We start from the raw sequence: 16508 nt of genomic DNA, 5'->3' as shown, positions 1-16508 counted from the left end.
CATACCTCCTTCCCCCATTTAAAAGAGGATGTCCCCATCCCACTCTATCCTACTTCCCTACACCCTGGCGATCCAGGTTTCTCCAGGGTTAGGAGCATCTTCTCTGACTGAGTTCAGACACACACACACACACACACACACACACACACACACACACACACACGCCCAGAGACCTCTACTGTATATGTGTTGGGGACCTCATATCAGCTGGTGTATGCTGCCTGGTTAGTGGCTCATTGTCTGATAGATCCTGATGTTCTAGGTTAGTTGAGACTGCTGGTCTTTCTCTAAGATCACCCTCCTCAGCTTCTTCCAGCTTTTCCCTAATTCAACAGCAGGGGTCCCTGACTTCTCTCCATTGGTTCTGTGGAAGTAACTACATCTGACTCTTTCAGCTACTTGATGGGCCTTTCAGGGGGAAGTCATGATAGTCCCCTGTTTGTAAGTATACCATACAATCAGTAATAATGCCACACCTTGGGGCCTTCCCCTGAGCTGGATCCCAATTTGGTCTTGTCACGGGACCTCCTTTTTCTTAGGCTCTTCTCCCTTTTTTTCCCTGCAGTTCTGTCAGGCAGGAACAATTATGGTTTAGAGATTATGCCTGTGGGATGGTAATTCCCTCTCTCCACTTAATGCTCTGTCTTTCTATTGGAGGTGGGCTCTACAAGTTCTCTCTGCCCACACTGTAGGATATTTCATTTAAGGTCCCTCCCTTTGCATCTTTAGAGTCTCTCAACTCCCAGGGCTCTGGTACATTCTAGAGGGTCCTCCTATCTCCCCAGGTTGCCTGTTTACAATCTTTCCACTGTCCCTCAGGACTTCAGTCCTGTCCTTCCCCCACAATTCCTAATCATGTTCACTTATCCCATCCCTGTTCCCTTTCCCACCCAAGTCACTCCTTCCTTCTCCCATCCTGTGATTGTTCTCTTCTCCCTCCTAAGTAGGATTGAGGAATCCTCACTTGGGCACTTTGGCTGGGTAGCCTTTTTGAGTTCTGTGATTTGTATCCTGGGTATTCAGTACTTTTTTGTACAATGTCAATTTATTAATGAGTATAAACTAGTACATACATACTACACACATACATATTAGTGAGTTACTTCATTCCAGATGATATTTTCTAGTTCTATCCATTTGCCTACAAAACTCATGATGTCCTCATTCTTAATAACTGAGTAGTAGTTCATTGGGCAAGTGAAACACATTTTTTGTACTCATTATTCTGTTGTGGGACATCTGGGTAGTTTCCAAGTTCTGGCTATCACAAATAAGGTTGCTATGAACAGAATGCCCCTATGGAATTATGGGATACCTTTTGGGTATGTGCCCAAGAGTTGTGTCTTCAGGTAGATCTATTTCCAAGCTGATCAAGGACCTTAACATAAAACATACACTGAATCTAATAGAACAGAATGTGTGAAAGAATCTCGAACTCACGGCACAGGGGAAAATTTACTAAACAGAACTCCAATGGCTTGAGATCAAAAAATGATAAATGGTACCTCAAGAAACTGGAAAGCTTCTGTAAGGCAAAGGTTATAATCAATAAGACAAATTGGCAACCCACAGATTGGGGAAAAAATCTTCACTAACACCACATCCAATAGAGGGCTAATATCCAAAATATATAAAGAATTTAAGAAGTTACCCACCAAGAAACCAAACAACCCAATCAAAACTAAACTAAACAGAACTAAACAGTAGATTCACAACAGAGGAATCCTGAATGGCTCAGAAGCATTTAAAGAAATTTTAAAAGTCTCAGAGAAAGAACTGGAAGAGCTTGAAGGGGCTCGAGACCCCTTATGAGCAACAATACCAAGCAACTAGAGCTTCCAGGGACTAAGCCACTACCTAAAGACTATACATGGACTGACCCTGGACTCTAACCTCATAGGTAGCAATGAATATCCTAGTAAGATCACCAGTGGAAGGGGAAGCCCTGGGTCCTGCTAAGACTGAACCCCCAGTGAATGTGATTGTTGGGGGGAGGGCAGCAATGGGGGGAGGATGGGGAGGGGAACACCCATAAGGAAGGGGAGGGGGTGGGATTAGGGGGATGTTTGCCCAGAAACCAGGAAAGGGAATAACATTCGAAATGTAAATAAGAAATACTCAAGTTAATAAAAAAAAAAAGAAAGAAAATTAAAAAAAGAGAAATGTTCAAAGTCCTTAGTGATCAGGGAAATGCAAATCAAAATGACCCCAAGATTCTACCTTTCACCGGTCAGAATAGCTAATATCAACAACTCAGCTGATAGCACATGTTGGTGAGGATGTGGAAAATAGGAATACTTCTCCATTGCTAGTGGGATTGCAAATTGGTTCAAGCACTCTAGAAATCAATCTGGATGTTCCTCAGATAATTGGAAACAGATGTACCTGAAGACCCAGTGTGGGAGTATTTTATTAAGTATTTTTGCATCAGTGTTCATAAGAAAAATTGGTCTGAAATTTCTTCCTATGTTGAGTTTTTGTGTGGTTTAACTATCAGGAAGACTGTGGCATCATAGAATGAGTTGGCAATGTTTCTTCTGTTTCTATTTTGTGGAATAGTTTGGAGAATATTGGTATTAGGTCTGCTTTGAAAGCCTGGACAAATTATGACTAAAACCATCTGTCTCTTGTTTGGTTTTTGCTGTTGTTTTTTCAGTTTTTTAGTTTGATTGTTGTTGTTGTTGTTGTTGTTGTTGTTAATTGTTTTGTTTGTTTGATTGGGAGAGTTTTAATGACAGTTTCTATTTCCTTACCAGACTATTTAAATAGGTTGCCTGATCTTGATTTAACTTTAGTAAATGGCATCTGTCTGGAAAATCATTCATTTAATTGAAATATTCTATTTTTGTGATTCTAGGCTTTAAAAGAAAGACCTCTTGTGTTTTTTAATTTCCTTATTGTTATGTTTCCTTTGTTATGTTTCCATTCTCATTTCTGCTTTTGGTACTGTGGATACTGTCTCTCTGCATTTTAGTTAGTTTAGTTATGGGTTTGTCTATCTTGTTGATATTCTCAAAGAAACAGCTCTTGATTTCATTGATTCTTTGTACTTTTCTACTTCTTTGTAATTGCTTTCTTTCAGCCTTAAGTTTGATTGTTTCCATCAGTATACTCATCTTCAGTGTGTTTGCTTTTTTAAAAAAGTTTGAGTCCCTAGTGTGATATCTTTCCAATATCCTTATGGAGGCACTTAGTGCTATGAACTGTCCTCTTGGCACTGCTTTCCTTGTGTCCCATAAATTTTATGTTGGCCTTAATATTCATTGAGTTCTAGAAAGTCTTTAATTCCTTTCTTTAATTTTTCCCTGACTGACTGATCATTGAGTACAGAGTTGTCAGTTTCCATGAGTGTGTAGGCTTTCTGTTATATTTGTTGTTTTGAATTCCAGCTTTAATCCATGGTGGAATGATGAGATGCAGCGAGTTATTTCAGTTTTCATCAATCTGTTGAGGCTTGCATGATTGCTTTTTTGGTCAGTTTCGCAGAAGGCTCCATGAAGTGCTAAAAAGATGGTATATTCTTTGGCTGTAGATGAAAGGCTCAGTAGATATCTCTTAGGACCATATGATTCAGTTTTTGTCCAGATGACATGCCCATTGGTAAGAGTTAGCTCTTTACATCTCCCACTATTAGATTTGAGTTTTGATGTGTGATTTAAGCCTTAGTAATGTTTTCATAGATAAATCTTAGGAAAGTATTGACATTATATATAGTCCTCTTTCCAAACTGCTTTGTCCATTGTCCTGGTGCATCATAAGATGGGAATCTCTCAGGTTTTGGTTCTCATAGCTATCACCCTAACTCTTTAGCTTCTCATATCGTTCTCCATATTCCTAACTCCACTTTTATTCCCTGCAATCCGGGTCATTCATCTGTTTCTCAAACCTCTATCATCCTTTATCTAGAATGATACACATCTCTGCTATCTTAGTTTATTCAAAACCTTGTCTAAACCCTATCTCATGGCGTTAAATTATGTTGGTCTTTTCTAAGCCATATTTTCTGGTTTTTTTTAACTTTTAATAAATTTTTTGTGATTCAAACATCATGAGCTCTAGTATGATTCATATCTGCCTCTCTAACATTGTAATTTCACGCCTCCCACCATAAAAAAAAAAAACAAAGCACATAAAATGTCTTGTCATGTCACAATGTGCCCCAGAATATTTGCCTTTGTACACACATCTTCACTTACAAATGTTCATTGCAATGAGTCTGTCTTCAATCTGGGCCTCCTCCCAGTTACCCTGCTGTTGCTCTGTGTGGTACATATCTGGCAGTTTGGATCAGCAAGACAAGCCCTTCCACATGTTTCAACATTTTACATATGGCGTAGCTTTTGAGGTTGGATTGCTCAAAGTCCTGAATCTGTTTCTGGGTGTCAGCTGAGCTGGTCAGCCTGCTGCCTCTCTAACAACAGTACCAACTAAAGGATCTCTCCAGCACAGCTCTGACTAGCCCTCTCCAGTGTTGCCACATCTAAGAGGTCAAGACAGCTATCCTGCTTTCATTGACTTGGGGCCTGCTGACCTTCACTGAGGCATCTAGAGCTAGTTATACTTTCTGTCCATTCAAGACATGGGATTCACTCTCACAAGTGCTATAGCTGGAAAGGGGGTGAGCCAGTTTTCCTGCTTTCACAAATCTGTGATTGGCTCACCTGTGCCTTCATTATAAGCTCCATTATTTTGCACAGTTGAAGACCATGCCTTACTTTCCCACATGCTATGGCCAGTGAGTGGCAAGGCTAGCTCTCCTGTTCCTATGACTTCCAGACAGCTCTCCAAACTGCCCACGTGGCAAGGGTCAAGGGAGAAGAGGGTGTTATCCCAATGCCCAATTCACTGGCAGGGCCAGATAACTAGGATGCTCCACACTAAAGCCAAATTGTAATTTCATTTATAAGACCCAACTAGAGATGTCATACCCTGTTGATGACACTGAGTATGACATCAAAAACCTGACCAGAGACAAGCAGCCTGAAGCTAGGAGGTTACCTGGGCTGATTTCTTCAAGGAGACAGATTCTCTCATTTTCTTCCCTACTTGGTTTTTCTTCTAGTGGTATCTTCTGTCTTGACCATTTTTAAATGTATTCATTAGGTCTAGTGCTCTGGGTTGTAGGCAGGTTATATCTGCCCATAGCCCTCTATTTGAAGTGAGAAATAGAATTAGTAATATTACTAGAAGAATGTCTGCATATATCAACCCAGTGAAGAGCTCAGACCCAGTAAATTTTGAGGATATTCAAGAGCAAACATTTTTGCTTCATTCATGATGTTGCTGTTCTGAGAAAAATCTAACACCCAAAAGACCTGTTATTTAGCCTTTTTAAAATAGAGCAAAAAGTTACTGAATATAGTAAATGAAACCTGATTTATAGATAGATTGAGGAATAAAATTATTAGTCTTTTATTGACGTCTTGGATTGTCATTGCCTCTTTAATGTTATTTCTCAAATTTTACTGCTGGCTCAGGTAGTACAGTAAAGAACATTGCAAAGGTAAAAGAGAAGTTTACCTATATTCTCCACCTTGTAAAGCTTTAATTTTTAATACTTGTACATGTAGATACAGTTTTATATCTTATAAAATGCATTGCTTTAAAACTCTCTCTTCCATTAACTCAGGTTTTATGATTTTGTGCTCATCTATTATTTTTATTTATAGGACAAAATTTATCAAACAAATACCCATCCTAAAGTTAAATACCTTAGAAAACTGTTGTTGCCAACTTATTGGTTTATACCACATAGTTGCCTTAATCAAGATGGTGGTGAGGTCACATAATTGTTATTTCAAAACATCTATTTAAGAAAAACAAGAGTTAAATCCACTTTACATATATGGTGTTGTAGTAAATGATTGTTACCTAAGTATAAATTTTCAATTATCAACACTTTTATTATAAGTTTCAGTTAACTTTTTGTAACAAATTTTGCAAATTTTACCCGTAGACAATGAACTTAAAAAGGAGTTAACACAATACTCTTAAAAATCTTGAGATAAAGTTCATACTTCAGCAAAAGTCTTACTAAATTAAATGAAACCAATAAAGAGATAGATAGAAAGATAGTTACATTCATAGGTACATAGATAGATACATAAATACATATATAGGCAGATAGGTATAGGTGATAGATAGATAGATAGATAGATAGATAGATAGATAGATAGATAGATAGATAGATAGATGGAAAGAAATAGATATGAGGAGTAGAAATAATCCTAATTGAAATTGTTCTACCTTTTACCTATTTTAAAGCACACAGTGTATTCTGCTATGCTTTTGTGTTTTTCCCTCATTGTAATGAAGCCATGTGGCACAACTGACACAGGACAGAGTTTGGGAGGAATCACTTAAATAATCATTATTGGAACTGGGTAGAGATGGTGCCGCTACACTAGCATTTCAATAAAGTAGAGTAGCATAAAACAACACTTTAATATTATCTATATCTAACATATCCCTGGATTCCTGCAGTCAAAGATTTTCACAATGTTTTAAAAATCTCAAGAGCATATGAAGCAATCCACCCAACACTACACATTCATGAGTATACAGGAAAACACATGTCTATCAAGCAGAAGCTTATAAAGACAGAAAGCTCATGAAGTCTGAGGACACCATAAAAGAACAAATATTTGGTGGCCACCTTCTTTCATATAAACAGCAGCCAAGTTTCATCCCATCTTTTCTGTGGTTCCCTCAAGAACAGAGCCTCCCAATTTCTCAGAAGCCATGGCAGGAGCCCTCAGGGAACAAAGCAATGAGAATAAGCACTGTCCAGGCTGAACTTCCTACTTGAAAATTAAGTCCAGATCCACTTTTCCCTCAAATCCACTAAAGGTATGCTACAGACAGGGTTCTTAACTACACAGCTGAAGGCTGTTAAGTACACATATTCTAGGCATAGAGAAACTACTAATGGTTTGCACAAGCACTGGGACACATTAACCTATCTCAGGCCCCAAAGTGGAAGCAGGTGTGCCCCAAAGCATATTATAAAAAATGGCAGTTCCGGCTGAACACCCATATATCATTGGGACATCAGAATATTATAGGCCTGGAGTTCACATCAGTCTGACAAAGAGAAGAAAGCTTTTATTCAGATAGTATTTGGCCAGGGCTATTTTTGGGAGTCAGGATTTCAGTGATGTAGCACAAAGGCACAAAAGACAGGGGTTTCTAAAGGCAGTTTAAAACATACAGTTGCATCCCATCTATGTGCAGACATACATCCGGAAATCAGGAGATTGCATTAGTTTACACACGTGTGTCTTTGCCTACGTACAACTGTGTCTTAGTCAATTTAGAAAACTTACGTCAGCAGTTTTCCTGGTTTTCTGGAGAAAACTTTGTTTACAAAAGCAGAAGCAGTGATTCACATTGTGCCCATATTTGTGATAAACAGCAGTTTCTTTAAAATTATAAAAGAATGATCCCTTAACATTCAGTAGGTTTCCATCTGTCTTGGCTCTATTGTGGCTTTCAGGCTAAAGACAATTTTATTTCACAGATCTCTTGATCACCATAAGTAAAACTTAAAACATAAACTTATCCATCACATAGGAAACTTGGCTAGTCAAATTCTTTCCAATGGAGACATACTAATATTCACATACCTGCCCTTAGGTCAATGAGGGGAAAACCTACTCTAGGAGAGGACTGGAATCAAAACAGACTCAACTTCTTAACAAACAGCTTTAAGACAATGAGAAAAGGCCAGAGAGAAAAAGGCATTCATTTCTCTTCTTTACCTTAGTCTTTTGAAAAACAAAAGGAGCCTTTATAATGAAATCTCCTTCAATTCATCCCTGAAGTTTACTTCGAATTAGTTTACTTTACAAATTACTGAGACACTGTCTCTGAGAGAGCCACATGAAACTTGTAAATGTAACTTGTTTACAGTGGTGATTGAGATGTTCCTCAGTGATAGGACACTTGCCCAGCATGAAAGAAAGTAGGGTTATGATGTCCCCAAATCACATGACAAAATAATAAAATAGACATGCATAATTAAATAAATCTTTTGAATTTCCAGTTTCTGAATATATTATCACCCAATTACCTACTACTCCAATCAATCCTTCGAAAATGTAAACCTCAAAGGCCATAAGACTTTAGTTCCATAACAAATAGATTCTACTTATGTAAAACTCCTTTTCATCGTTTTTCTCAGTGCAAGGTGGACATCCTTATTCCTTATACTGTAGATAAAAGGGTTCAGCATTGGACCAACAATGGTATAAAAGATGGTAGATACATTATCATCATCCACAGATGCACTAGAAGGCTTAAGATACATGAATGCTGCAGCTCCAAAGAAAAGAGAAACAGCTATGACATGGGAGCCACACGTACTGAAGGCTTTTGACCTACCTTCTGCAGAATGGATGCTGAGGATGTTGGAAAGGATCAAGGTATAAGAAACAAAGAGAGTCAGGCTAGGCACTATCACATTGACACCCACAACAATGAAAACTACCAGCTCATTGATGAAGGTGCTTGTGCAGGAGAGTTTAAGGAGAGGAAGTACATCACATACATAGTGATTGATGATGTTGCCATTACAGAAGTCGAGTCTCAGCATGCAAACTATGTGAGCCATGGAACCCAGAAAGCCCATCACATATACACCCATTGTCATCAGGAGGCAGACCTGGCGAGACATGGTGACCTGGTAAAGCAGGGGCTTACAGATGGCAGCATATCTGTCATAGGCCATTGCTGTCAGAATGTAACATTCATCAATAACAAAAAAGGCAAAGAAAAAGAGCTGAGTCATGCACTCAGCATGAGAGATGATGTTCTGCTTCACAAAACCCACCAGCATTCTGGGGGTTATGACAGAGGAATAGCAGAGATCTGTGAAGGAAAGGTTGAAGAGAAAGTAGTACATGGGGGTGTGCAGGTGAGGACTCAAAACAATCAGAACAATCAAGCCCAGGTTCCCCACCACAGAGACCACATAGATTCCCAAGAAGAGGAAGAAGAGAGGCAGCTGGAGCTCCAGTTGCTGTGTCAAGCCCAGCAGGATGAATTCTTTCACTGAAGAGGCATTTCCTAAAGCCATTCTTCCCTAGGTGATATCTGTAAGAACAGGAATAATTATAACATTAAAATGGAATTCCAGCATCCTTCAACCTACATTAACATGAGACTAAGAGCCAGAATAGAAGGATAAATTCAAGCTCACAATTCTCTGTTCCTTTCTTTACTACATTATATAGGAGTTATAGTACAGAACTAACTATAAATGCATTGAAGCCATTTATTCGGGAATAATATTAAGACAAACAATGATTATCATTGCTTCTATAGCATCCTGATTCTACTTCTACCTTGAACATCCTGCTACTGCATGTTTAGTGTTACTCTCAAAAGAGAAAAGATAAGGCACATCAAAGGCTTACTTCATTGCTCAGTTGTAGTTAGAGACAAGAAAATCATGCATCTATCCAAATTAATGCACACCTTTGTACTTTTAGACCTGAGGACTGTCTATAATAACCCTCCTCTTCTCTCACAGGAGGGCAAGTACAAGTGGTATGGAAGAGCTATGAAGGTGAATAGTACAGAAAATATATTTTCTGTTATTACTAGATTTGGCTTTTTGGATGTTAGAGAAATTAATTTTGAACCAAGGAAACCAGATCTTTTATTCGTCCAGGTACTAAGAAGCCATGAATTCTAGATCATGATTTTTGGTGGCAGTTTTTCCTTCAATGCCCTCTTTGTAACAGAGGTTGATAAATGTCATCTTTTGATGTCACAAGAGCCACCTGGTAATGACTCAAGAGGATTTTATGATTGTTGTATTCCTAGGGACCTGATTAAAAATTGAGAGGCTTATGTTTCCCAGGTATTTTCCCAAGAGATTAGGATTTTTCGCTATGGTATTTTCAAAGTAGTACAATAGTAATGACATTGGCTTATCTAGATGTATGTAACTTTGTTTTATTTCATAGTTTAAATTTTATGCACGTATACAATGTATTTTGATGAAGTTCATCCCTGATGTCCTTCCCTGCATTTCCTCCCTCATTCTCCTGTCACTATTTATTCCCCAATTCATGCGTTCTTTTCAATATTATACCACACTGAGTCTATTAACTATTACCTTTATGTATGTGCATGTCTTAGGTAGCTGATGAGGGCTGCATCTGAAATTGACCATGTTTTCAGAGTATTAATCAACTGCCCATAGTTACTCATCTAGAGGTTGAATTCACAACCATATCTCACCTCCATTCTTGGATCTTATCAGGCTTGGTGTTACCCAGCTCTTATGCTTACAATTGTTACTACTGTGAGTTCCATGGGAATATCCTGAAAACATTGTTTTCATGTAGTCATGTCTTATCTTGGGCTCTTACAACCTTTCCACCCCTACTTCGCAAATGATTCCTGAGATGTGGGTGAAGGTGATTGATGTGGAGTTCCATTGTAGGACTAGACACTCACCTTCTCTTATACTCTTCCTATTGACTCCTAGACACTCACCTTCTCTTATACTCTTCCTCTTGACTATCTATGGATATCTGGGTATATCTCAATTTATTGCTAAAAGAGACATCTCTAAAGAAGCCTGAGAGATGTACCAGTCTATCAGTATAATGGAAAAGCATTAGGAATCAAATACTATATCCATATCAGGTAACAGCCTTAGATGTTTTCCTATGACCTATGAAACTCATCTAGCCTGAGCAGTTGGCTCCAATAAGCAGGCTAGAAGTAAATTTTGTGTGTGGAGCAAGCCTGAAATCCAATCCAAATGTTGTTGGTTACTCCTATAACACTTAAGTCAACAATGTACAGTGAGTATGTCCTTCCAGGTCAGTCACTACTGTAGCTTTCATGACTCACATTTGAGTAAAACTGAGCATTATGTTTCTCCTTTGAAAGGAAGTATAGACTTTTAGCATTATAATTTTGAACAATACCAGATTAGTCTCTCAACTCTATACATAAGCTAAGAACAACTTTCAAAAAATGACACGTTGCTATCTCTGTTAATCATTCAGAATCGTTGAGAAACAGGTACAATAAAAGGTTTAGTTTCTCACTAACCTTCAAAGCATGCTGAGGGCGATGAGTGCTTATGATGAGTTTAAATAATACAAGTAGAATTATCCTAACTTCTTTTTAGGTCTGCATGTTTGAATTGATCGTTTGGACTCTGGAATTATGTATAGATGGACATAATTTGTTTTCATTTGAAATTAACAAAAGATATAAATGCAAGAACAAAGCATATGTGGACATAGAAATTTTTCTTTAACACTCTAGACAATAGACTAGTAGGTAGATACAAGCTTATTGTGCCAATGTTATGACTGGATTATATGGTGTCATCTTCAAAAGGACCTAATCAGCAAGTTTGGGGATGATGGGACACTACTAGCAAACAAGACCCAAAAGATAGCTCATTCCTGCTTCTGGGTTTTTCTGGCCTATGATGTTGAAGAGAAACACATTCTCTACCAATGATAGGGCAACTCCATTTAAACTCTTTTAATTCATAAATACATTTCAGGAAGCTTGTATAGTAAAATGACTTTCCTCACAGGTTAGCATTAGTTAACCCTCCTCACACTCACACCTCTAATCTGACATTCTGTCTACTGTCACACCCAACCCTTGCTGCTCCCTTACTCTTCACTCTTCCTTCACATCTCTGGGGCTCCAGTTTCACATACATTTTATTACTGCCACTTTAGGCACTCTCCAAAAAGAAAAGCATGAAAACCTATCTAATATACTATGGATTCTCCATACTTTCTATCACGAGATGAAATCTTATGTGCTTCTTTACAATGTCTTCTTTCATAGATATCACACATACTTCTTCCTCAGGTCCATAACATCACATGGAAATTAGCTGTTTTCTTCAGTGCTAATTAGCTAATAAACCACTGAAAGCAATCAAATTTCACATATTCATGGGATGATCTATAAATATGTAGAGAAGAATGAATAAATGATTATCTCATCCCAGCCCTCTATGAAATCATACTGAGTATAACACAGAACATTTCCCCATAGGAAAATATTTATAGAGTGCCAATGCTTTTATTTATGGGCAAGAATGTGTACAAGGATCACATTCATAAGACATGTACAGCCGATGCTTATTTTCAAAGTTCATCAAATTGGACTTCGGATCAGAGTTCCTGAGCTCAGAAAGTAGGACAGACATAGAGACAGAAAGGAAAGAAGGAAGGAAAGAAGGAAGCAATAGCTTAAATCCCCGAATGCCGTCCTAATTTTCTGAAACACTGAGAATCCCAATGCTTTTCTTTGACACACATGTTACATAGACTCAGATCACAGGAAAATTTGTAATAGTGGATTATAATAAAAACTCAAATGCCAAAATGAATGTTCTATTCCTTTTGTAATGCATTGGGAGATTTTTTTTACTCTTTTGTCATGCATAATCGAAACCGTTTCAGTACTTAGATTAATATGGCGTGGGAGAACAGAAAAAAATTACAAGCACTAGAGAGAGGGGACAAGGGTGAATTACAACAGGCACTGCATGGGAATAGGAGAATACCTGGGGGAAAAGGGAGAGAGGGAAAGAAGATCATGAAAAAAGGGGAAGAAACAATGAAAAAAAAAGAAGGTTCCTGAATTAAGAGTAATGTTGCGAGACGTTTAATGCGAGGCATTGCATTAAAGTGTTCAGCAAGATTTCTCATTAAAGGGAAACAAGAAACCAGCAGCAGCAAAAACCTCCAGGAGACTTTCCTAGGAGTTGATTAAGTAGCAACTAGGTGTTGCTACTAACAGACGTTACAAAGATGAAATTTTGGTCAGATTTTTTTACACTTCATCTGGATCAATTAGGCATAAAAGTACAAGTTTGATGTAGGAGAACGTACCCAAAAACAAGTCATAAATTCAGAAACAACTGTCAGGACATAAGAAGACTCACAGGTCAATTCCCTAGATAACGAAGCAAAGGCTTGATGAAGCCTATGAGAAGAAATATAATAAAAAAATGAGAAAATGAGAAAAAGAAAAATGAATATCCCTCAATTGTAGATTTTTGCAATTTTCATTAAAGGAAATACAGCCACTGTCAACATGAATTGCATTTATTTTTGACTCTCCAAAATTACTAAGGGACCAAAAATTCCTTAGGGCAAACTTGAAATGTGCCCCACAGGACCTATGCCTTGGTGTCCCATGGTCATCGGAACCTGGAGATTCATTAAAATGCATTCCATGTAAAATGTTTTTTTAATTAGTTACTTTGTTTTAATTATCTTTTTAAATTCTTTTCCATCCTCCATTATCATGCAAGATGCCCTCTGCACTGTGAGTGATACTCAGTAGGAGTGAAACTTCTAGCAGAGTACTAACTGAATGTCTCCCTATTCAGTGACATTAACTGGTGTCAGAAATAAGGCCTTACTGTCAGGGTGTTCATTGAATTTAATAATGACATTGCCAATTGCCTGTGATGTTTGGAATGGGTCAGTCTACTGAATCATTTTGGCCAACAAGTTAGCAAGATGCAAGGGGCTCCTGACACTGGAGGGTGTAGTTAGTGCTATATAATGTCTAGTTGAGGCACTATCTCCCCATTATATAGAGATTCCTTTTATATTTCTCTCTTATGTATTAGGAAAGTTCTACAGTATAAGCGTTCCACACAACTTTTCAAAGAGCCATTAGCACTTTGACTATTTGCATGAAGTAATCCATCAGTACCTTGGGCTCTGATAAATTTTCTGTCCCCTAATCTATGAACATGAGGGTAGAGGTACTAATATATGAATGTCCCATTTATTGTAGCAATGAATATCCTAGTAAGAGCACCAGTGGAAGGGGAAGCCCTTGGTCCTGCCAAGACTGAACCCCCCAGTGAACATGATTGTTGGGGGGAGGGCGGTAATGAGGGGAGGATGGAGAGGGGAACACCCATAAAGAAGGGGAGAGGGAGAGGCTAGGGGGATGTTAGCCCGGAAACCGGGAAAGGTAATAACAATTGAAATGTAAATAAGAAATACCCAAGTTAATAAAGATGGAGGAAAAAAGAATCATTTTAATATATGTTCATTTAGCAGAAGTTACACAAGAAAAGAAGTCCCTATACATTCATTTCTTGTGCTAGTGGTGCTTTTAGTCTAGAGGCAAATTAATTTCATAAATCTATTAATCACAGTAATTTAAACTTAAAAATTTTTTAATATAAAAATATGTTCCCCCCTTAGTTGTACCTTGGGTCAAATTCTTGTCTCTGCAATAGGTACCTTTTAATATTGAGATTTTAAAATATGAGTTTATGGCACCCATGTGGGAATTTATATATCTGCTTAAAGTATTTCTGATACCTTACTTGTCAACAGCAATTATCCGTAGCAGAAGTAAGAGGAGTCCTGATATAGCAGACAATACAGTTGTTAGCAAGAAGAGATCTGAAAAAGAGAACAGGAACCAATGGCTTGCCTCATTTGGGGTTTTTTTTTCCCTGCCTCAGATGGATTTTTGTGTTGATGCTTGTTTGTTTTCTCTTTGCTTATTGATTTTGTCTTATCTTAGTTTGAGTTTTTGGTTGGCTGTTGTTTTTTGGTTTGGTTTTTTTGTTTGTTTGTTTGTTTTTGTTTTGTTTTCTGTTGTTTTTAAGAGTATTTTGCATAAGAGATTGGGTTTCTTTATATTTTATGTTTTGTAATTTTCTGTTTCTTTGTTTTATATACAGAAAAAAATTAATGATTCTTGAGTGACTTGTATGTAAACACCAATTTTCTCTTAAAGCCATATAATAACCTCCTTGTTCTACAGAACACAGAGCAGGTCTTGTATTGAGCTATAGTGTAGAACTACTTCAACTAATGAATCAACCTGTTGATAGGTCTTAGTTTGTTTACTTATAATTGGTACTTTCTTGTTATTGAAGGAGCCCAGAGGCCAGCACAAGTTCTGGTATGCCAAGAGTCACTAGGGATAACCATTTGTCCACATTGCCAGAGAAAATAGAAGAGATTCCTTCTATGGAGGGAAACTAGATGCTCTTGGACCTGCCATTCCAGCTTTTTTGTTAAAGATGGGGGATGATTTACTCTCTTCTGTTAATGTTTTCTGCTAAAATTAGGACATTATTGTTAGGGCACTGGAAAGTTGGGAAGTTAGTCAAAGGGTCTGAATGCAGGCAATGGATATTAATCAGAAGCATCTGGTTTCTGTAATCCAGCTGAAGATATTGGGAACAATCACACTGTACTGGTTTATATCAGATTTCACAAAGTCCAGGGACTTGCTCCAGTTCTATAAAACTTCCTAGGACTGGTATGATGTAGAACACTTTGGAGTAGTTTTTAGTCCATAGACGATTTCTGGGTAGTATCAATTAATTGAATGAAAATCTGACAGGACAGATATAGCCTAAGAACAGAAGTTAAAATTAAGGAATTTAAAGTCAAATCTTATATTTGGAACTTCCAACTCGAGAACAGACAATAGACAGGGAGGTAAGGCAGTTGATTGACATGACAGGAATACTTATCTAGAGTATATTTGACCTGTTGCAGGTAGAGGCAAATTCTAACTCTCTGAAACTTACATGAATTTTTAGGGAGAGAGAGAGAGAGAGAGAGAGAGAGAGAGAGAGAGAGAGAGAGAGAGAGAGAGAGAGAGAGAGAGAGATCAGTAAACTTCTGGAGTAGACTCAGACCTTTGAGTCATAGAAAAAGGTTGGGGACAGAAAATCAAATGATTTGAGGTTAAAAACACAAACATTATTTCTTCTATCCAGAGTTTTGACAAATACACACATATAAATCAGACACAGATATTTTAATATAATGAGAAATATTTAAGTGTATACTTAAATCAAAGAAAATTTAAATTTAAATTTTTGACCTTGTGACTATAATAATAGTAGTCAGTGCTTGACCAAGACTAGTCTAATAGCTTGTTAGAACGCCATTGATTAATATATTAAAACTCTGACTATTGGAAGAATTAACATCATATATAAGTTTAAGTATTATTTATTATTTTAATGTTCTAATTCTTTCCCCTACTCTCATAACTTTCATTTATGTACCTTTAGTCATTTTCTTAGACCCTTATAATTTAATTAAGCTTTTATATCCTCTACAACTTGCACTTCCTCAGACCTTTTACTTTATTTGTTCAATAATTTACTTTTTTGTTAACTTTACATCCCAATCAGAGCTTCCCTCTTCTCCTGCCAGTCCTACAACTACAAACACTCCCTCTCCTCTGCAGAGGAGGGAAAGCTCCTCCATGGGTGCCATTCCACCCTGGGACATCTAGTCCCAGCAGGACTATTCATATCTTCTCTGGATAAGGCCCAACAGACAATCCAGGTAGGGTAAGAGGAATCAATGGCAGGGAATAGAGTCAGAGACAGCCCCTACCCCACTTGTTAGGGGATCCACATTTAGACCAAGCTGCACATTTGCTATAAATATGCAGCCTAAGTCCAGCCACATACATGCTCTTTGGTTGGTGGTTTGGTTTCTGTG

General features: G+C 37.7%; 1 protein-coding gene across 3 annotated transcripts; it reads right to left on the bottom strand.

Annotated features, from left to right (window-relative positions):
- Positions 1–8149: 8149 nt before the first annotated feature.
- Or8b37 (olfactory receptor family 8 subfamily B member 37) lies at positions 8150–15699 on the bottom strand. Of its 3 annotated transcripts, none has more exons than XM_087563249.1 (2): positions 15689–15699; positions 8150–9077 (listed from the first exon to the last, which is right to left on the bottom strand). In XM_087563249.1, the coding sequence occupies exons 1-2, from the start codon at positions 15697–15699 to the stop codon at positions 8150–8152; spliced, it is 939 nt and encodes a 312-aa protein (XP_087419375.1).
- Positions 15700–16508: the final 809 nt, after the last annotated feature.

The sequence above is a fragment of the Rattus norvegicus genome, chromosome 8, assembly GCF_021556685.1.
Source record: "Rattus norvegicus strain SHRSP/BbbUtx chromosome 8, alternate assembly SHRSP_T2T, whole genome shotgun sequence".
Taxonomy (NCBI): Eukaryota; Metazoa; Chordata; class Mammalia; order Rodentia; family Muridae; genus Rattus; species Rattus norvegicus.
Note: the sequence above shows the minus strand (reverse complement) of the source record. Positions and strands in the feature narration are given on the sequence as shown.